The sequence below is a fragment of the Eucyclogobius newberryi genome, unplaced genomic scaffold, assembly GCF_026437365.1.
Source record: "Eucyclogobius newberryi isolate DKJ021-1_F unplaced genomic scaffold, fEucNew1.0.hap1 SCAF_719, whole genome shotgun sequence".
In the NCBI taxonomy this organism is placed as follows: Eukaryota; Metazoa; Chordata; class Actinopteri; order Gobiiformes; family Gobiidae; genus Eucyclogobius; species Eucyclogobius newberryi.
The window spans coordinates 1-21,890 of record NW_027316411.1 but is presented as its reverse complement, the minus strand read 5'-3'; the positions used below and the strand labels follow the sequence as shown (position 1 = coordinate 21,890).

Sequence of the window (21,890 nt, the reverse complement as noted above, 5' to 3'; positions counted from 1 at the left end):
AATTACGCATGACAAGAAGCTCTGACCGATCGTTATACCAGACAGACTGTAGCATCGCCCGTTGAATTATGTTTCAACCGTTTCTAGGTTCTTACTGAGAGTGACCAGTTAAGAAAGGAAGCAGACGATCTTGGTCCTCGAGCTGAACTGGACTACTGGAAGAGAAGGATGTCCCGCTTCAACTACCTTCTGGAACAGCTTAAGAGTCCAGACGTTAGAGCTGCTTTGGGAGTGCTTTTGCTTGCCAAGTCTAAACTCATCAAGGTACATTTGGAGTGTGGAGTGTAAATAAATTGGCTGTACCACCTTGACAGTGCTAGACTTATTTTGGACGCTAAGCAGTGTTGGGCCTGGTTATTACTCGAGTGAGAGACTGCTAAGAATACCAGGTTCCACAGCAGTTCTAGTGTCACTTCACTCACCTTGTCTAGTGTGAATAAAGTGCGTGAGTGAGAGATTGGTGGTCAAAGAGGAAGATTAGATATTCCTTTATTGTCCACACAATGGTAAATTTCATTGTTGCAACGCAGGTAGATACAGAGGAAAATGACAGACAACTCATAAAAAAACACTCTTAATAGAAGAACTCTTATAAACAAAAACTCTTACAAACAAAAACTCCTATAGACAAAACCTCTCATTTCCTAATAAGGAATGGAGGGGGAAAAAAATAAAAATAAAAATAAATAAAAAGTGTTGCAGATTGACAGCAATGTTTCCGTCAGTCTACCCCAGGGCAGCTGTGGCCACACAACATTTTAAAGCAAGTGTCTGCAAAACGGTGGAAATGGACTCAACGGTACTCATCTGGGCAATGTTTTCAAAATCCAGACATTCCGATCGTCATCCAGAAGTTATTTTCAATCTCAATGTGCTTGTCCGAGGAGCTACAATGTATACTGTGCAGAGGGGAGCAGAACTAGTTCAGTCCTGCCCTAAAAAGTGCTATATAAAAGATGAATAAGCATTATCAAACGTACTGTAACTGGACTGTAAGTCAAACTGCATATTCTCTTTTCCAGACATGGCGTGAACTTGACATCAGGATTACTGACGCGGCTAACGAGGCAAAAGACAATGTGAAATACCTCTACAGTCTGGAGAAGTTTTGTGACCCGCTTTATAACAGTGACCCTGTACGAAACCTTCACATATAAATCACGTCATCTTGAACAAAGCTTAGACTTCTCCTCTCCATAGGTGACAATGGTGGATGCAATACCCAGTCTGATCAATGCCATTCGGATGATTCACAACATTTCTCGCTACTACAATACGCCGGAAAAGATTACATCCATTTTTGTGAAGGTGAGTGCATTTGAAATACAATAGGCTGTTCATGTTCACTGAGCAAAACAATATTAGATTAACTGTCACAATTCATCTGCAAATTATTGCTCAATGAACCACTGAGGCACGTTTTGTCTCGTACTCGGTTCATTAGTTAAGTTGCTACTGTAATTGTATTCACCTAAGCCCTTTTCCAGCTAACTACATTACAGTAGTTCTTTTTGTGGACTTTTAGGTGACAAATCAGATGATCACGGCGTGCAAGGCGTATATCACAAATAATGGGGCTAATACAATGTGGGACCAGCCCCAAGAACAAGTGGCAGCGAAAATCAGAGCTTCTATTTCTTTAAACAAGGTAAACTATACAGAAAGTAATGTTTAAGGGCAAACCTGAAGCTGATGTTTTGACTCCCACTGAAGGAATATCAGCAGTGTTACCAGAAGACCAAGGAAAAGCTGCAGCAGACTCCAGCAGAGAGACAGTTTGATTTTAGCGAGATGTACATTTTTGGAAAATTTGACTCGTTCCAAAGACGACTCAACAAGATCTTGGATATGTTCACCACTATTTCCACCTACTCTGTTTTACAAGACTCTAAGATCGAAGGACTGGAGACAATGAATACAAAGAATCAGGTTCGTACAGATTTTCATACACAATATTTTAGGCAGAATTACTAAATAAAACCGGATAATATTCAGTATTTTACAGTCATTATCACGGTCTAATTATGAATAGTTCCAACATTTAAATGAATACATGAAAGTGTATAAAACAGTATTTATTCTTTTTATTGAACGCAGACTGCAGAAATGCAGGGGAAATGGGAGGTAATGTGTACTTTTGGAATATCCATTAAATGCATGGTCTTACAGTACTTCCATCCAGCTCAAGTAGATATAACACACAGTAACATTTGGCATCACTCATTTCATTACTTGACATCATGTTATTCCTAACACTTCCAGTGCCCAGTGCATTTAATGTGACACATTACTGTGTTTCCTGTTTATTTCTTACTTTATTACTTAAGGGGGTTCAAAACTAAATATTTAAAGTTTCTAATCCCCAAAGTAAAAAGTAGTGGCATGACTTGTAAAAAAAGATTTCTGCAAATACATTTTTATGTAATATTATTTTATTCTTCTTGACATAGACTATTGTCCAGATCATGAAGAAAAAACATTACAGTTTTCTGGACCACAGGCGAACTGACTTCGACACAGACTATGAGGACTTCTGCAAAAGTACTTTGGAGCTCCATGTAAGTCAAACGTTTCCAAATGAAAGACTTCATTACATAAGCAGCTAACATGCTCTACTTTCATACAGAATGACCTCAAAGGTTTTATGGATAGCACTTTTGAGAAAATCCAAAATACAGAAAGAGCGTTAAATGTGTTGAAGAAATTTGAGAGGTAAAAATAATATGTATTTGTATATTGCCTGTTCCTGTAGCTTGTACAATAAGAAGATGATGTCCAACACTGAACAGTTGAATTATAATGTGCCTATTGAACAGACTAGGGATTCCTGACCTTGGCATCGAGGACAAGTATCAGCGGATTCTACAAAGCTATGGCCGAGACATCGAAATGGTCTCCCGTATTTACATCAAACAAAAGCTCGACCCTCCCATCGGCAGAGACCTTCCACCTGTAGCAGGTCGAATCATGTGGGCCCGAAATCTTTACAGCAGAATCCAGGGCCCAATGGACCTCTTTCAACAGGTTTGCAATCATACATTTTGTGTGCAGTTATGAGGCAAAATACAATATTAACAATGTTATTTTGTTGCTGTGCAGCATCCAGGCGTTCTTTCTACTGTTGAAGCAAAAATAATCATCAAAAACTACAACAGGGTGGCAAGAGTTCTGCTAGAGTTTGAGATACTCTATCATCAAAACTGGATGAAAAAGGTGAACTAGTTTACAACACAACATAAAAAGGCTCTTGCATAAATCTCTCTCATGCTGTTATGAGTAGTTTTGTTCACAAATGTGATTCCCTCATGTTCAACACAAAGATGGAAGATGCCAGAGCAGGTCTCCAGGTGTCTCTCTTGGTCAGGTCTCAAGCAACTGGGGAGCTTTTTGTGAACCTTGACCCTGAAATCCTGACCCAGATAAGAGAGACAAACTGCATGAAAAGAATGGACTTGGAGATCCCACCCTTTGCTTCTGTGCTGCTGCAAAAACAGGACAGCCTCAAAAAGAACTACAATAACTTACAGGTACTTTCCATACAGCAGACGTTTATGTTGATTGTTTGTATATTTATTGTGATGTACCTTGTCCTGCTAAATTGTGTTTCTCAGTTTATGTTTATGTTTATACTTTTGATATTTCAGTTAATGTTGAGTGAAAATACCAGAGTACGAGCAAAGATTCGTAGCGTCTTTGAACAACTCGCTACGCCACATGTTGCTAAGGTAAGATGTTTTGTCTGTTTCGTCTCAGGCTGTTTTATTCAAATGTTTTCATCCAAGTGAAAACCTTTATTTATCCTTTTTTATTTCAACGTCTTGTTATTATATTTCAGTTGTTTATAATTATCAATCACAGCAACCCTTACATAATATTCAACCTTTGACAGGTGGATGAGGCCCTTTTGCCTGGTTTAACTACTCTCAACTGGACATCTCTAACTATAGACAAGTACCTCTCTCGCATTGAAAAATCTCTTGGTAAGAGTCCAAAATTTGACTGGATTTTTAGGAGTTCGATGTGAATGAATTGCCTTCGTACACTTTCTGCGCAGCTGAGCTTTTGTGTCCCTGTTATAAGCCCTATCTGAACTTTCTCGCCTTTTCGGGTTCATCTGTTTGAGCCCTTCTGTGCCTGTCTCTGTCAAATCCCTCTCCTGTGTCTCCAGAGGACTTAGAGCTGCTGATAGACCGAGTAAATGACTTGGTGGAGTTTAGGATTGACGCGGTTCTGCAGGAGATGAGTGCTTCCACGCTGTGTGTGCTGCCAGAGGACGAGCCTGTTACTTGCGAGGAGTTTGTTCAGACAACACGGGTAAACACGCTGTTTTCACCACAGGCTCATGATTTATGTTTACCTTTTTTTTCTGGCTTAACTGTTCGTTGACTCTAAATAAATACTGAAGCTATTGAAGCTATGCATCTATGTTTAAAGGTACACTATGTAACTCTCCTGGTGGAGGATCTGCCACCTGCTTGTTTCTGGAGCTGCTGTTGCTCTGCCTGGAATTTTCCAATTTGGCATGAAAATCTATCTATCTATCTCCGAAGCATCTCCATAGAGACAAGCAGGTGGCAGATTGTCCTCTACAAACGCTGCACCTTAAGCTTTACCAGTGCCCAAATCCATATTTATAGGACCTATGTATAAAACAAGCCCAGATACTGCACACGAAGAGCTCGCTGGTGGAGGAGGCGGCTAATGAACTTATCAACATGCTGATGGAGTTTGACCACAATCAAAGAGACGAGGTGGAGAAAACTGTAGAAGAAAACCCTCCTGAAAATAAGCCTGTAGATCACGTAGACAGTGAAGGTAATAAGGCCATAATTTATGTTCAGCTGTGTCCACGCATAAGGACACCATCTTATACTGTGTTGTGCTGGTAAACCTTTCCGTTATATAAGAGTATTTCTGTCTCAGGTGAAGACGAGCACCGTTCAGAGGGTCACCTCGTCTCCAGAAATACCTTGTTGCCACCTCCGAGTGTCGGCCCCTCGTCTCCCCTGATGAGGAAAAAGAAAAAGAGAGACTTAATCGAAATCATGGAAGAAGAAGCTCGAGAACTGCTTTCTTATTTTAACCATCGGAATGTAGACGCCTTACTCAGACTGACGCGCAATACCTTAGAGATGTTACGCAAACATATCCACTCTTCGCAAGGGCATTTCATGAGTAAGCACTGGTTCGCTCAATAGCCAGTTTGCTTTTATCTCAAAGTTTTCTTTTACTTTCTTCCTAATTTGTTTTTCGTCTGTAGCTGAAAATGATTCATTCAGTTTCACAAAGTCCAGAGTTCAGCCTGCAATCTTCAGAGTGAGCGTGACTCTCTCCATTCCAAATATTGCGATGGTGCCGGCTCTAGAGGAGACCCAACAGACTCTGAACCGAGCGGTGGAGTGTGTGGTCAGTGTTAGTAAAGGAGTCGGCCAGTGGAGCAAAGAGAGGATCTCCAAAGTGAGTTAAGTGTGTCAAGGTCACATAAAGGTTTTCAAACGTTGCCACTAAAATCAACATATTACAAAGCAATTGAATGAAATGTTTGTTTTTTTTACAGAGGAAAATGCATGAACGACGACTGGCAGGCTTAAAGCAAGACAGCTCTGAAAGCGAATCAGAAGATGGAGCCGGAACTTATCGGAGTCTGGCAGGTACAGTTTGTGAAGATAAATGACTGTATTCTATTCAATCTAAAAAAAAAATCTGAAAAATCCTGTTTCTACGTTTGACAAATGATGACAGAGAATTGCATTAATATTGTGTAAATTCATTTGCGATGTTAGATGGAAGCACCTCAGATATATCAGCTGCAGCGGCCCAGTCCATCCCAGTGCAAGTCCGAAACTACTACAAGAGTGTGTCTGAAAACAAGGAAATAGTCAAATTAATTTCTGTTCTAAGCTCCTCGATCAGTTGTACAAAAAAGGTATAAACCGTTTGTATCCTTTTATGCTATCAATGTCAATTGTCAACGGCTTCTTGAAATGTGTATAATTAAAATTGCATTTCCAGGAAGTAAACACTGCTTTGGATCGATTCAGCTGTTACCACCACATCTGGAGGAAAGACAGAGAGGACACCATGCGGAAGTACTACTATGAACTATTTGATTCATGTGTTTTTAACTGTTTTAATGACAGGGATGATAGTGTTGCTTTACTCATTGTAGGTTCCTTCAGGGGTCTCCCTTGTTGTCTGAATTCGAGAGTCATATTCTTTATTACAAAAACCTTCAAACTCAAATCCTCTCTGAGCCTGAATACATCTCTGTTGGAGCTTTAGCACTGTTCACAGGTAAAAGCTCAATCTCAAAATAATTACTCTTTTGATTTTTGAACTGGTTTTAAATTCGTTCTGACATTAGCTGATCTGAAGATGTCTCTCACGGCTGAAACCAAGAGCTGGATGGTGGACTATGGTATGAACAGCAACAGGAAGTACCACTCTGAGATGGAGCAGATCTTCACGTTTGTAGATGAAGCAGGGAAGAAACTGAATCGCCAAATCAAAGACTTGGATGACATTCGTATTGCCATGGCAGCGCTCAAGGAGATCCGAGAGCATCAGATATCTGTCGATTTCCAAGTTGGACCTGTAGAGGTAAAGTACATATGAGCCCTCTCTGTGGCTTTCCTCTGTAGAATTGATGCAATAACGTTACCTTTTCCAAACAGGAGTCATACGCCATGCTTCACAAATTTGAGCTGTCTGTTGCAAAAGAAGAAGTGGACAAAGTAGACACACTACGATACACCTGGGAGAAACTCCTCTCACGTACCACAGAAGTGCAGAATGAGTTAGTGGCCCTGCAGCCAAACTTCAGGGGAGAACTGCTGAGCAATGTGGAGACTTTTGTGGAAGACTGTCAATACTTCTACCGAGACTATGATAAGGTTAAACAAAATACCAAGATCTAAGTTTGAACTTGCGTTTGTAAATCATAAATTAGTACCGTTTTGTTTCTGTGTTTGACAGGATGGACCAATGGCTGTGGGCCTGGCTCCACAAGATGCAAGCGATAGACTGATTATGTTTCAGGTGCTGAGCCCAGTTCATCCAAATGTTTTCAAACTGAGCTGTGTGCTTGTTTTTACATAGTCGTTTTACTTCATTTCCAGAATCGATTTGACAATCTCTTCAGGAAATACATTACTTACACTGGAGGAGAGGAGCTGTTTGGACTTCCTGTTACACAACATCCTCAGCTGCTGGAAATAAGAAAGCAGCTGACATTACTGCAAAAATTATATGGACTTTACAACAATGTGATTGACACTGTGAATGGTTACCACGATATACTCTGGGCAGACATACACATCGAAAGAATCAATAATGAGCTCCTGGATTTTCAAACACGGTCAGTATTAATCATTTAGAATAAAGGAAAAAAGGCTTTTTAGAGCACAATATTACATTATTTTTGTATTTATTAAACTCATTTTATTGGACAAAACAATCAGAATTAACATTTTCAAAACAGAAATTGACAATCAAAGAGAAAAACAACTCATCACCAGATACAATGTACTATTCTTCATTTATATAAAAGGAAAGCTGTGAGAAATTCGTGCCGATGCAAAAGTCAAGACAACTTCCTCCACTAGAGTTAATGCTGTCTGTCAGTTTTAGAGGTGGTATTCAAGGCTCAGTGCACAGTGCTGCAAAAGACCTGTCCTGCTTTTGCACATTGACAGATATCCCTGCAGTATGATTGACTTAAAAATGTAATATATCTATTTTGTGTGATCAAAATAGATGTCGCAAGTTGCCACGAGCGTTGAAAGAGTGGCCGGCGTTCCTGGATCTCAAGAAAACTATTGATGAATTCAGTGAGTGTTGTCCTTTGCTTGAACTGATGAGCAATAAAGCTATGATGACACGTCACTGGAAGAGAATTACTGAGGTGAGAGTGAAAACACATGAAAAAATACATAATAAAGACCATGTTTTAGAAATGATTTAAAACACACATGAATGGTTTCTTTGGTTCCTTGAATCAGGTGACTGGGCATCCATTTGAAGTGGAGACTGAAACTTTCAAGCTGCGTAATATTATGGAGGCTCCTTTGCTCAAATATAAAGAAGAAATTGAGGTGATTTATTTGCAAATTGAATTATATCATCTGTAGTTTCTGCATCAAATGTTTGCACTATACAAAGTTTTAAAATGTCTTTATGTGGAACCTAATTTAAGTCAGTGTTATAACAACAGTGTGATTTGACTTGCTCAGGATATTTGCATCAGTGCAGTAAAGGAGCGGGACATTGAACAGAAGCTCAAGATGGTTATTGCTGAATGGGACAACAAGACATTTACATTTGCAAACTTTAAGACTCGCGGAGAGCTGCTGCTGAGGGGAGACAGCACCTCAGAGATAATAACGAACATGGAGGACAGCCTGATGATGTTAGGATCTCTTATGAGTAACAGGTATGTGACATCGGCAGATGCATTATTCAATATGAGTCATAACATGGGGTATTTTAATATGATTATGATGACCTACAGGTATAACACCCCATTTAAAACCCAGATTCAGAAATGGGTGCAGAATCTCTCCAATACCAATGACATTATTGAAAACTGGATGACAGTACAAAATCTCTGGATCTATTTGGAAGCTGTGTTTGTGGGCGGAGACATTGCTAAACAGATGCCTAAGGTAAACAACTGCACGTATCGCTCCCATTCTCTTAACTGGCTCTTCTTAAGGACAGAAAACAGAGTAGAACAACAACACAGTGAGATGAATACAGATACATTAGTGGAGGTTAAAAGGAGAAATATTGTGCTTTTTTTCCAGGCACTTGGTATTGAACTACTGTATATCATGTTTTACATTTTGTTCATTGTAAACCACAATATTGATTGAAACAAAAAACTACAAGAACAGGTCCATTGACTTCTTATTCAAAACAGTAGAACTCAAGCAGCTTATTTCATTTACATGTGTTTATCCTTGAAAATGCCTATGTGATATTTTAGAACCCTTCATTTTTCAAATGATCGCAACTAAGTACAGGGATGTGGGCGGGGTCAGAGGGTAGGTGAAAACATGCATGAATCAATCGAAATACACATTTGAGTACAACACACCATTGTAACAGGGTTAAAATTATATTAAAGTTGATTTTGCATAATTTGTCAAATACAGTGTTTTAGACACATGCCTGGCTGTGTTCCCTGATGTGGTGTAAAATACATTTAATAAGTCGTTACATATGTGGTAGGTCTTTTAATAGCTTTTTTAATGCAATAGAATTTATTTTGTATAACAATATTATCATGTAATGTAATTGCAGTTACTTTCTGAAACATTCAGAAATGCCTATTTATTTTCTTTCATGTTTTTTAAAACACATTTCAGGAGGCAAAGCGTTTCTCTAACATAGACAAATCCTGGGTAAAGATCATGATGCGAGCTCATGAGATGCCCAACGTGGTGCAATCTTGTGTGGGTGATGAGACTATGGGACAGCTGCTGCCTCACCTCCTCGAACAGCTTGAAATATGCCAAAAATCACTTACAGGGTGAGTACAACAGGATATCAGAAACCATTTAGACTTACATCAAAGTGTAAGTGGTTCCAGCAAGACAAAAGAGTGAGGCTTACGTTTGACAATGTACTCGTCCTCAGCTATCTGGAGAAGAAGCGTTTGCTCTTTCCTCGTTTCTTCTTCGTGTCCGATCCAGCACTTTTGGAGATACTTGGTCAGGCCTCAGACTCTCACACAATCCAGGCTCATCTCTTAAATGTCTTTGACAACATTAAAAGTGTTCGATTCCACGACAAGGTAAACTATTACGAGGTAGAGAAATGTGTCAAGAGGTAGATAAATATATTTTCAAGCACTAAATTTTCCCTTTGCTAGGTTTATGATAGGATTTTGGCTGTGTCCTCTCGGGAAGGAGAGACAGTGGATTTGGAGCGTCCTGTTACAGCTGAAGGCAATGTGGAAGTGTGGCTTAATTCTTTGCTTAAGGAGTCCCAGAGGTCTTTGCACCAAGTTATTCGACAGGCAGCTTTGGCTACACAGGACTCCGGGTTCCAGCTGATCGATTTTCTTAATTCCTATCCAGCCCAGGTCAGCCATCCTAGCCTTTTCATTTGATTAAGTGCAAATGTCTTTATAATGATATTGTCCCAGAGTGCACTAAAAGCACTTTTCTTGATATAGGTGGGCCTCCTAGGAATCCAGATGATATGGACAAGAAATGCAGAGGAGGCTTTGACCAACGCCAGGTATGATCGCCGCATTATGGCCAAAACCAATCAACTTTTCTTGGACCAGCTCAACACATTGATCGACATGACCACTAAAGATCTGGGGACTGTTGAGAGGACCAAGTATGAAACCCTCATCACCATCCACGTCCACCAGAGAGACATATTTGATGATCTTGTAAGTTTGTTTTCTGAAAATTACAGCCTAGAAATTAAATGTACAATTCTGAGGAATGTCTACAGTGATCCCTCGCTATATCGCGGTTCACTTTTCACGGTCTCACTGCTTCACGGATTTGCATCATGCATTGTGTTCTGCATTCTGATTGGCTAAACAGTCTCTCCACTTCTTCTCTACCTGTGTGTCAATAACGTTATGGATTAATATGCACACGTACGTAAAACCGCTTGCCAAATTGAAGTTTGCGAGGCCGGTGAGAGCGGCGTGTGTGAGCTTCAATGTTTTATGGAGTATTTCATTGTATAATAACTGTAAAAAAAATAAAGGTTTCTACTTCACGGATTTCGCCTATCGCGGGTTCTTTTTGGAACGTAACCCCCGCGATAAACGAGGGTTCACTGTATAGAAAAAAACAGATGAATACCGTATTTTCCGGACTATAAGTCACACATTTTTTAATTTTTTTTGGCCGGGGTGCGACTTATACTCAATAGCGACTTATATGCTATATTATTAGTTATTTTCACTCTGGAACCCACATTTCACATGTTGATTATTTTCACACTGACAACCCCAAGAGGGCGCTCTAGGCTCTAAGCAACACAGAAGAAGAATAGGTACTTCCTCTACCTCCGGAGTTTGTGGAGTTGTTTAGAAGTGACACAGAGGAAGAAGAATTCAATGGATTTAGTGATTTTGGGTAATACTGATGCTTTGGTAAACTTGTTAGCATGTTCTTTATGCTATAGTTATCTGAATAATTGTTAATTATGTTACGTTAACATACCAGACACTTACCACAGTTCGTTGTCTGTGCGTCCTGTAGCTGAAGGTGTAACGTTAGCATACTCTAGCCCACTCACCATATACTTTAATCTGTTATTATTTTAAATTACATTTCAAGATTAAACGTCTGTTCTTGGTCTTGGATTTGATCAAATAAATTTCCCCCAAAAATGCGACTTATAGTCCGAAAAATACAGTAAATACATATTGAGCGTCCCAACACTCGCTTACTTAAATGTGCTGTAACATTTCTGGTGGGGAATCTGCGACCTTCTCCTTGTAGATGGAATTTTTCACAATGTATCCAACGTATTTATCTCTATGGCAACACGAAGTTAATGCTGTTGATTTAGGCACAGGTCTGATCTGTAGGAAAGCAACCCCACTCTTATGCACAACTCTTATGCAGTGATCGCTGATCACTTAATATTATCTTTCCCAGAGTAGTAAGTTTAGACCTTTCTATACATTTTTTGCAAGTTACATACCTTTAAAAAAGAATTGCACGGTTTTGGAACAAAGCATACTATTACTGTTTAACCTTGTCATATGTCATCCTTTTTTAAAAGATTGTTACTGAGGTATTATACCTCCTACACTGTCTTATAACACACTGAGCCATTAAATATGCTGTTTTCTTCCATTCATGTGATTGATCAGCTCCATCACTGCCTGATATAATGGATGGTTTTGATCTCCCCTCGCCTCCTCATGACTTTGATTGCCACCTACTTCTCTGTTTTTTGCTCATTTTGCAGTCCTTCTGTTCTTTCTGACGACCTCTTTTTCTTCCACATATCTTGTTCTTTACTCACCCCTCTATTCCTCTCCCTTTCATCTCCTGCATCCTTCCTAAATGGTACTCTTCGATTTCTTATTCTTAACATTTAGGTTTTTTTTCCAGTGCCGAGTGAATATCAAAAGCGCCAGTGACTTTGAATGGCTAAAGCAGTGCCGTTTCTACTTCAATGAGGACTCAGACAAGATGGCCATCAACATCACTGACGTGGGCTTTGTCTACCAGAATGAATTCCTAGGTTGCACCGAAAGGCTTGTTATAACGCCTCTGACTGACAGGTACTATAATGACTACAAGCCACCTGTCCAAACATTATTACTGTAAATCTAACCTTCAAGACAAGGGGGATATGTACTATCAAACATACTCTAAAGGTAAGGTAGGTGAGGTCAGGAATTGTTATATTTCTGTGAAACATTTTATATATCCAACTTAAAGTTGGCTGTATATTTTTTTTCAAGCTAAACATCATTGAATGTTACTGACATTTGTATTACTGAATTGTGCCTTAGCACACTTTATAATATAATTCTCAGGGAATTAGACATACACCAATGCTATTCCTTAACACACAGAGAACACAATTCAACTTAGAATAGGAAACGACACAGAAACATCAGACATTTGTGTGGCATGCATGGGAGAAACCGCCGGGCCGGGTCACCAAGGCTGTTGTAAGCAGCCCGGCGACCCTCCTGGTCTCACGACGTTTTTTCTCATGCAGGTTGGTTTTATTAGATATTATGGAATAGGCGGGTCACATTTCTCATTGGTCAGCTTCACATCAAGGCACTTGTCTTTTACGACAGTCTGGTATTTTCCTTAGAGATGAAGCATGCAGGGGGGGGCAACTCCCCCCCTGGGGTGTTACATCCCTCCCTAGAGTAAACATTCCGCTGCTCCATCTTTACGACACCTTCACAAATGCAGTTTGTCACACATTCCGTTTTTCTCTTAGACTAATAATGCAGATAATATACAAATATAGTCATATCACTATTATGCAGATAAAATACATCACAGAAATATAATCATATATTTACATTTTATCACAGTGACCAGCGTATTCAAAGTAAATTCATTGGAATCAATGAAAAAGAAGAAAATGAAAAAATAAAAGTTAAAAAAATAATTAAAAAAATATAATAAATGTTGTTGGTTTTAACTATTAGGGACATAACTGACTGAAGGAGCATCTTAAGTTACTTACAGCTACTGCCTGTGTCAGACACACAAACGCACACAGAGTAATATGAGCAGACAAAGGGGGAAATAGCAGGAGACAAGTGGAGAGAAACAAGAACAGACAGCAGCAGGGCGGGAGCTACCAACTGACACTGCACAGCATCTCTGTGCCAAGGAGTGGCATGTGGCCTTATGGCCAAAGGCAAAATCACTTATTGCACACTGCTGAACACAGACCTGAGTCCCTGTACTGTATTTGTATTATCAGGTTACATTGTGTATTTTTTCAGGTGCTACATAACTCTTGCACAGGCACTTGGCATGAGCATGGGTGGTGCTCCAGCTGGGCCAGCAGGGACAGGTAACTATAACCATTTCTTTATTCATTTATTTGTATAAGGAAATAATGTCAGATTGAATTGTATTATTGCATTGTTTTCATCAGGTAAGACAGAGACAACAAAAGATATGGGTCGCTGTCTTGGGAAATATGTTGTTGTCTTCAATTGTTCGGACCAAATGGACTTCAGAGGCTTGGGAAGAATATTCAAAGGTAAAACTTATTATACAATACAATTTAGATTAAAAGAGTTTGTGTTGAAATTTGATTGACCAATCTTTATTCAGGTTTGGCCCAGTCCGGATCCTGGGGATGTTTTGACGAGTTTAACCGAATTGACCTCCCGGTTCTGTCAGTGGCAGCACAACAAATTGCCATTGTGCTCACCTGTAAGAAGGAGAGGCGAAAGAACTTTATCTTCACAGATGGAGAGCTTGTTGAGATGAATCCAGAATTTGGCCTCTTTCTAACTATGGTAATGACAATAAGTGTGGCTTGGGTCTTTTATGAGGTTTATTTCATTTTCATACACTCCACACATTAATTGTTAGGTGAGTGAAAACGACTTGCTATCCCTAGGCTAGTCATTAGACCGGAATAACTTTTCCTTGTGGTGAATGAGGTTAGAGATCAATTTCCCATGCGTGTTTGTGTGGGTGCCTGCAAGTGTGAAAACCCACTAATCAAAGACCAGATCTCGGAGTCTGGGCCTCAGTCCTTGGGGATTTTTATAGTCGAAAGTGAGAGTCTGCTGTAAACGTTAATGGTTTTCTTCTGTTAACAAGACTTAAAGATTTAGTGCTGTTGTTTTTCTAATCAAATTGCCCTGACATTTTTTCCGTCTTATTCTAAATGAACAGAATCCAGGTTATGCTGGGCGACAAGAGCTTCCTGAAAATTTGAAAATCAACTTCCGTTCAGTGGCTATGATGGTTCCCGACCGACAAATTATTATTCGGGTAAAACTGGCCAGCTGCGGCTTTATTGACAATATGGAGCTGGCCCGCAAGTTCTTCACTCTGTACAAGCTGTGTGAAGAGCAGCTCTCCAAACAGGTAAAATGTGTTGCTCATTTGTGGCATATTAAAGCTCATTATGCGCACTATCGATTCCACTGTTGTTTAAGCCATTTCATCAATGTCGCCAATTCACCTTTAAGCATGAATGTATTATAATATTTTTCAGGTTCACTATGATTTTGGTTTGCGAAATATCCTTTCTGTTTTGCGAACTTTGGGCGCGGCAAAACGGGCCAACCCTTCTGACACTGAATCCACGATTGTAATGAGAGTGCTTCGGGATATGAACCTCTCCAAATTGGTGAGTTATTAAAGACACAATTTAATTAATGCCTGAAAACAGTGAAAATTAATGACAGTGTAATTGGGTTATTTAGATTGATGAAGATGAGCCTCTGTTCTTAAGTTTGATTGAAGACCTCTTTCCTGGCATCCATCTTGATAAAGCAGGCTACCCAGAACTAGAAGATGCAATTGATAGACAGGTATGTGGCCAGTAAACACATGACAAAAGTAAACGCAAATAGCTTTGTGTTTTTAGGTAAGATATATATATTTATTTAGTTCTTTAGTTTTAGCTGTTTAAAAAGCTGACCTTCTTTTGTCAGGTTGAGGAGGCAGGTTTAATCAGCCACCCCCCATGGAAGCTAAAGGTCATTCAGTTGTTTGAGACACAGAGAGTACGACATGGGATGATGGCATTAGGACCCAGCGGTGCAGGAAAGACCACTTGTATACATACTCTAATGAAAGCCATGACAGGTACAACACAATTCATAAAATATGTACATAATTTTCCATCTTCATTACACTATGTCTTTTCATATTCAACTCTTACCCATGAATGGTAAATACAGTAAAATAATGTGTGTTTTCTGCACTCCCTGTGAAGAGTGTGGCCAGCCTCACAGAGAAATGCGCATGAATCCCAAAGCCATCACAGCTCCTCAGATGTTTGGTCGTCTGGATGTTGCCACAAACGATTGGACTGACGGAATATTCTCCACACTTTGGAGGAAAACACTACGTTCCAAAAAAGGTAAACAAGAGGAGTTGAGAGAATGTTTATTTGTCCTATGGAGAGGAGTCATTAAAGGTATGTAACTTTTTTAGTGGAATGTTTCACAGTATGGCATTAAACTTAACAATTTAGTTTAGTTATTTAGTATATGTCCAATACCTTGAAAAACATGTGTAGTTGGAGATATTAATTGCTAACAGGGGTTTGGGAGCAGGACCACACCTCAACCTCTGACTTCTCCAGCAAACACACCTCCACTCTTTAACCACGCCTCTAATTACCCAGAAGGCAGTATACAGTATATACAAGCCAATCCCAGCATCTCTTGTTGTCTCTGCTCTTTCGACCCCACCCTCCCACCCCATGTCTCTATCATCTTCACCTTAACACATCACCATCTACGGAGGGGGGGTTCTGAATCGGCTGGGCTGATTACCCGAGACAGAGCCCCCATCCTGAGTCTCTACCCAGCCAACTATCATTGATCCATCATTGATCAATCATCGCTCTATCATCGCTCCATCATCGCTCCATCATCGCTCCATCATCGATCCATCATTGATCCATCATCGCTCCATCATCGATCCATCATTGATCCATCATCGCTCCATCATCGCTCCATCATCGCTCCATCATCGTTCCATCATCGATCCATCATTGATCCATCATCGCTCCATCATCGCTCCATCATCGCTCCATCATCGATCGATCATTGATCCATCATTGATCCATCATCGCTCCATCATCGCTCCATCATCGATCCATCATTGATCCATCATCGCTCCATCATCGCTCCATCATCACTCCATCATCACTCCTTCATCACTATTATCAATAAACATTCTTTCATATTCCATTGTTGTCCTGGCTAGTGAAGGATTCTTACTTTTCCACAGATCTAAACTCAATTTCAAATCAAATCAATTTATTTTTGTAAGGCCCAAAATCACAACAACAGTTGCCTCTGAGGGCCACAGGGAGAAATGAATCAACAATGTCTGTGGTGGCGATGAAGTCAGACAATGTCTGTGGTGGCGAGGGACGATGTCCCAGGGTCCTCTGTCCTTAGACTCTCCTTCTCGGCCAGGAAAAACTACAAAAAAAACCTCTTTGGGAAAAAAGCGTAGAAACCTGGAGGAGTTCCAGTGAAGGAGAGATCCGACTCTCACAGACGGACAGACGGACAAAACTGTAAACTGTAACTTGATCTTGTTGCGTCACCTGTTAGCCTCCATATAGGTCGCCAAGTTTAATGTCATACTGTGGCACATTCCAGGCAAAACAAAAGCATCTCCGTAAAGAAAAGCAGGTGGCAGTCTGTACATTTAGCATGTTCATCACTACAACTTCAGAAATAAGACTTGGTTGACTTGAATAGAATAATCAAGCAATCATTTGTTTTCTAGGAGAGCACATCTGGATAGTTTTGGACGGACCAGTTGACGCCATCTGGATCGAGAACCTCAACTCTGTTTTGGATGACAATCGGACTCTTACTCTGGCCAACGGTGACCGCATTCCCATGGCGCCCAACTGCAAAATCGTTTTTGAGCCTCACAACATTGATAACGCGTCTCCTGCCACTGTATCTCGTAATGGTATGGTGTTCATGAGCTCTTCTGTCCTCAACTGGAGTCCCATACTGGAGGTAACTATATCCATGCTATTTAAATGCCTTTCAAGGTTAATGGATTTGCAAAAGAGGTTATTTACAACAATGCACTGTTTGTGATATTTCTTCAGAGCTGGTTGAACAAACGCTCACCCCAAGAAGCTGACACCCTGAGGCAATTGTTCACCTCTTCATTTTCGGACCTTTTTCGCTTCAGTGTGCAATCCCTGGAATTCAAAATGGATATGTTGGAGGCCTTTGTCATCATGCAGTGTATCAACATGCTGCAGGGACTTATACCACCAAGAGTGAGTCTTCTGTTATTTTTGTTTTGTTTTGTCACACGTTCACATTTTGACATTTGTACTGTTATTTTTGTGTGTTATTTATCTCCAGGAGCAGTCTGGAGACATATCTAGAGAGCACCTGGAGCGGCTCTATGTTTTTGCTCTGATGTGGAGTACAGGAGCTTTACTTGAGCTCGATGACCGAAGGAAGATGGAACTATGGATCCGGGCAAATGACAGCTTATCGCTAAATCTGCCAGAAATCTCCCCTGAGAGTGAAGACACAATATTCGACTACTATGTCACAGTATTTGGTATATTTTTTAAACAAAATGTTATTTTTAGAGGTCAAGGCTCATACTATAATAAAACAGCTTTGTATTTTTTTTCTCAGGTCACTGGGTCCATTGGAATTCCAAAGTAGACGAGTACATCTATCCTACTGATGTTACCCCAGAGTACAGCTCCATCCTGGTCCCCAATGTGGACAATGTTAGGACAGACTTTCTCGTTCAGACTATAGCAAAACAGGGCAAGGTCAGAATGGTTTTATTCCCATTGTGGAAATAATACAAACTTTAGAATCTATAGCATTTCATTTGATCCCATTCAAATGTTCTTTTCAGGCGGTGTTGCTAATTGGCGAGCAGGGAACGGCCAAAACTGTGATGATCAAGGGATACGTATCAAAGTGCGACCCTGAGACGCACATGAGCAAGAGTCTCAACTTCTCTTCGGCTACCACACCACTCATGTTTCAGGTAGTTTTCATTTGTGTTGTTATTTGTTCACATATATTGAATTAACCTGTATTGATAAATCAAATACAAATACACAAAGCAACACTGATCATAGTCGAGTCTGATTGATTGATTGATTGATTGATTAAAGGTACTGGCCAATCAATGTATGTCCCTTGTATCTCTCACAATAGATTGTTGTTGTGGTGACTTTTTGAATTTGATTGCTTCGTTTAGAGATCTGTTGAGAGCTATGTAGACAAGAGAATGGGCAGTACTTATGGACCACCAGCTGGAAAGAAAATGACAGTTTTCATCGATGATATCAACATGCCTGTTATCAATGAGTGGGGAGACCAGGTAAGGCCAGGATCATTCAGTTTGCTCCATCTATTCTCTGCCTTTTCTTAACACTATCCCAGTTAATGCTATTAATTGTGATGTAATAAATGTGTGCTCGCTCTTGCCAAAAAAATAACAGGTGACAAATGAGATTGTGCGACAGCTGATGGAGCAGAATGGTTTTTACAACTTGGAGAAACCTGGAGAGTTCACCAGCATTGTTGACGTCCAGTTTTTAGCTGCAATGATCCATCCTGGAGGAGGACGCAACGACATCCCTCAGAGACTAAAAAGACAGTTTTCTCTTTTTAACTGCACATTGCCCTCTAACACCTCCATTGACAAGATATTTGGTAAGAAAATGTAAAAAGAATCTCTTAAGTGCTTGTCAATATTCAAAATTACAGTGCAAAGGTATAAAAAAGACATCTGTGATTTTTTAGCCTAGATATCATTGAAAATAAATACATCTAGGGTCTGTTTGCTTGTCTCCATCATAAAAGTTACATTGTGCACTTTAGTTTACATAGCAACTATATAAATGACCTTTTCATTATATGCTAAGTTGATGTAGAAGAACAGAATGTACTTTACTTATAATTTGTGGGTTATCTTTTATTCCAGGTGTCATTGGTGAGGGCCATTTCTGTTCTGCACGAGGCTTCAGTGATGAAGTCATAAACGCTATTCCTGGGCTGGTTTCTCTGACCCGCCAACTGTGGCAGCTGACAAAGGTCAAGATGCTTCCAACTCCAGCCAAGTTCCACTACATCTTTAACCTCCGAGATCTGTCCAGAGTTTGGCAAGGAATGCTTAATACGACCTCTGAGGTGGTCACGTCCACTGAGGTGAGAAAAAAAAGTGAATCATATTTTGCCTGGCTACATAATGCATTCTATTCTCTTATGCCAACAAACAAATGACTAATCCCCTCCATCCATAAATGTCCTTGTTAGCCACATAACCAGCAGCTCAAAAAGCATCGCATCCTGTACCAATGTGTTTACTCTCTCTCCCCTGCACACGCCCAGAGCATTTTAGTCTGGCATTTCATTTCCAAAACATCTAACATGCTGTGTCTCTCTGATGTGCTCATTCAATCACTCTTTTTCATGCCAACAACAAGTCAACACCTTCAGTTCTGCTACCTCTGCCTCTCTTTCACAGTTTTAACATTACGTATGCTTAGGGTCGTCACGATAAATACAAAATACAAAAATTATATTAGGATTGTTATGAGGAGGGGGGAAAATCACAATATTGCAATTATTTACAATTATTGAGACCAAAATTCAGTCAAATGTGAACAAATGTATAATCAAATGTACAATCAAAATGTACAATAGATTATGATTGCTCTTGATTAACTATATTAAATCAAACTTTCTGATGTACAATGAATGTGACATAAACAGCTAGATAAAAAACATTTCACATCACAAAACATATTCACTGTAAAAACTTTGCCCAGTTGACTGAATATAAAGCTATAAAAACTAAATATATGTCAATAATCAATATTTCCAGGTACTGCTGGCCTTGTGGAAACATGAGTACAAACGTGTGATCGCTGACAGATTTACAATGCCTGAAGATGTGGAGTGGTTCGACCAGGCATTGTCTAAACTGGTGGGGGAAAAACTCGGAGAGGAGCCCAAAAAAATAGTGGATTATGAAGTGGACAGATTCTTCGTCGACTTTTTACGAGATGCACCAGAAGCAACAGGTAAAGTTAACGAGAAACCAGTGACTGGAAAGAGTAAACATAAAAATAAACATTAAAAAACCCCAAACTGTTTTTAGGTGAGGAGCCAGAGGATTCAGACTTCGATTTGCCTAAAGTGTATGAGCCTATCGAGTCATTTGAAAGTTTGAAAGACCGCCTGAACATGTTCCTGAGCCTTTTCAATGAAAGTATCAGAGGGACGAGTATGGATATGGTGTTTTTCCAGGACGCCATGATACATTTAGTCAAGGTGATCCAAGCGATTTTGAGACATTGTATTATATACTTTCTGTATTCTTTTATCCTTTGCTAAATGTAAATGTATGCATGTAGGTGTCGAGAATCATAAGGACCTCAGGAGGAAATGCCTTGTTAGTGGGTGTTGGGGGCTCAGGCAAACAGAGCCTAACGAGGTTGGCCTCATTTATTGCTGGATACAGGATTTTCCAGATTACTCTCACACGGTAAGCTGCTGTTTCTAATCACTAGTACACCTCCAGTAGACGTAATTTGTGGCTCGGATTTGATATTGTACATTATTATGACTGTAAATATGTATCTATACTGTGTTAGGTCATATAACACAGCTAACTTGATGGACGACCTGAGGGGTTTGTATCGGACAGCTGGTCAACATGGGAAAGGCATCAGCTTCATTTTTACAGATAATGAGATCAAAGAAGAGTCTTTCCTGGAGTATATGAACAACGTGCTTTCATCTGGAGAGGTTAGAGTTACACACAACACAAAACTATTTTTGTAATATATACTAATACTAATTTGTCTAATTCTTGTAATATTTCTTTAAACATCATACGTTTTTTTGACTTGTGCATTTACAGGTTTCAAATCTGTTTGTTCGAGATGAAATCGATGAAATCCTTAGTGATCTTATTCCCGTGATGAAGCGAGAGTTTCCCAGGCGACCTCCGACCAATGAAAACTTGTATGAGTACTTCATGTCTCGGGTCAGACACAATCTTCATGTGGTCCTGTGCTTTTCTCCAGTTGGGGAAAAGTTTCGTAACCGGGCGTTAAAGTTCCCAGCGCTTATATCAGGGTGCACCATGGACTGGTTTAGTCGTTGGCCCAAAGATGCCCTAGTGGCAGGTAAGTTTATATAATAATGTACATGGCAGTAAATAATCTAAGTAAATAAAACTAACCCATTGATTCTTTCTTCATCTTGCAGTGTCGCAGCACTTCCTCTCTCTCTACGACATTGACTGCTCATTACAAGTCAAAAGTGAAGTTGTTCAGTGCATGGGATCATTTCAAGATGGTGTGGCTGAAAAGTGTGTGGACTACTTCCAAAGGTATCATACTAACTTACATTCATATACTGAATGCAAGTAATATACGGATTTAACGTTCAAATTGAGTTGAAGCTAATGTTATTAAAATTGACTCTAGGTACAGGCGCTCCGCCCATGTAACACCAAAGTCCTACCTGTCCTTCATCCAGGGCTATAAAGCAATATACAAAGAGAAACGCACTGAGGTGCAGACATTATTCAACAGGTAAGCACACACATCACATACTTGTTTCTCAAATACATAGTCTTCTTCCAATACATCATTTATTTTATTTTTTTCCAGAATGAACACTGGTCTAAAAAAGTTGA

General features: G+C 39.8%; 1 protein-coding gene across 1 annotated transcript; it reads left to right on the top strand.

The window, feature by feature from the left end:
• Positions 1-87: 87 nt before the first annotated feature.
• On the top strand, positions 88-21,883 carry LOC140350552 (dynein axonemal heavy chain 5-like; the record flags this gene model as incomplete). Its single annotated transcript, XM_072436139.1, has 58 exons — positions 88-264; positions 1,023-1,136; positions 1,201-1,308; positions 1,526-1,648; positions 1,714-1,929; positions 2,098-2,124; positions 2,451-2,558; positions 2,627-2,712; positions 2,817-3,024; positions 3,100-3,213; positions 3,321-3,527; positions 3,645-3,725; positions 3,890-3,980; positions 4,169-4,314; positions 4,638-4,815; positions 4,924-5,175; positions 5,261-5,457; positions 5,558-5,651; positions 5,784-5,926; positions 6,013-6,089; positions 6,170-6,294; positions 6,365-6,600; positions 6,675-6,893; positions 6,976-7,038; positions 7,119-7,357; positions 7,756-7,903; positions 8,001-8,093; positions 8,232-8,431; positions 8,510-8,663; positions 9,369-9,532; positions 9,640-9,796; positions 9,875-10,087; positions 10,181-10,405; positions 12,099-12,271; positions 13,469-13,539; positions 13,624-13,731; positions 13,806-13,993; positions 14,379-14,573; positions 14,704-14,838; positions 14,915-15,022; positions 15,146-15,299; positions 15,430-15,576; positions 16,965-17,206; positions 17,302-17,478; positions 17,567-17,771; positions 17,852-17,994; positions 18,084-18,218; positions 18,435-18,557; positions 18,679-18,892; positions 19,164-19,387; positions 20,067-20,265; positions 20,343-20,515; positions 20,599-20,729; positions 20,839-20,992; positions 21,108-21,375; positions 21,458-21,581; positions 21,679-21,786; positions 21,865-21,883. Coding segments are annotated over 58 exons (8,901 nt in total), but the record flags the coding sequence as incomplete, so codon positions are not given.
• Positions 21,884-21,890: the final 7 nt, after the last annotated feature.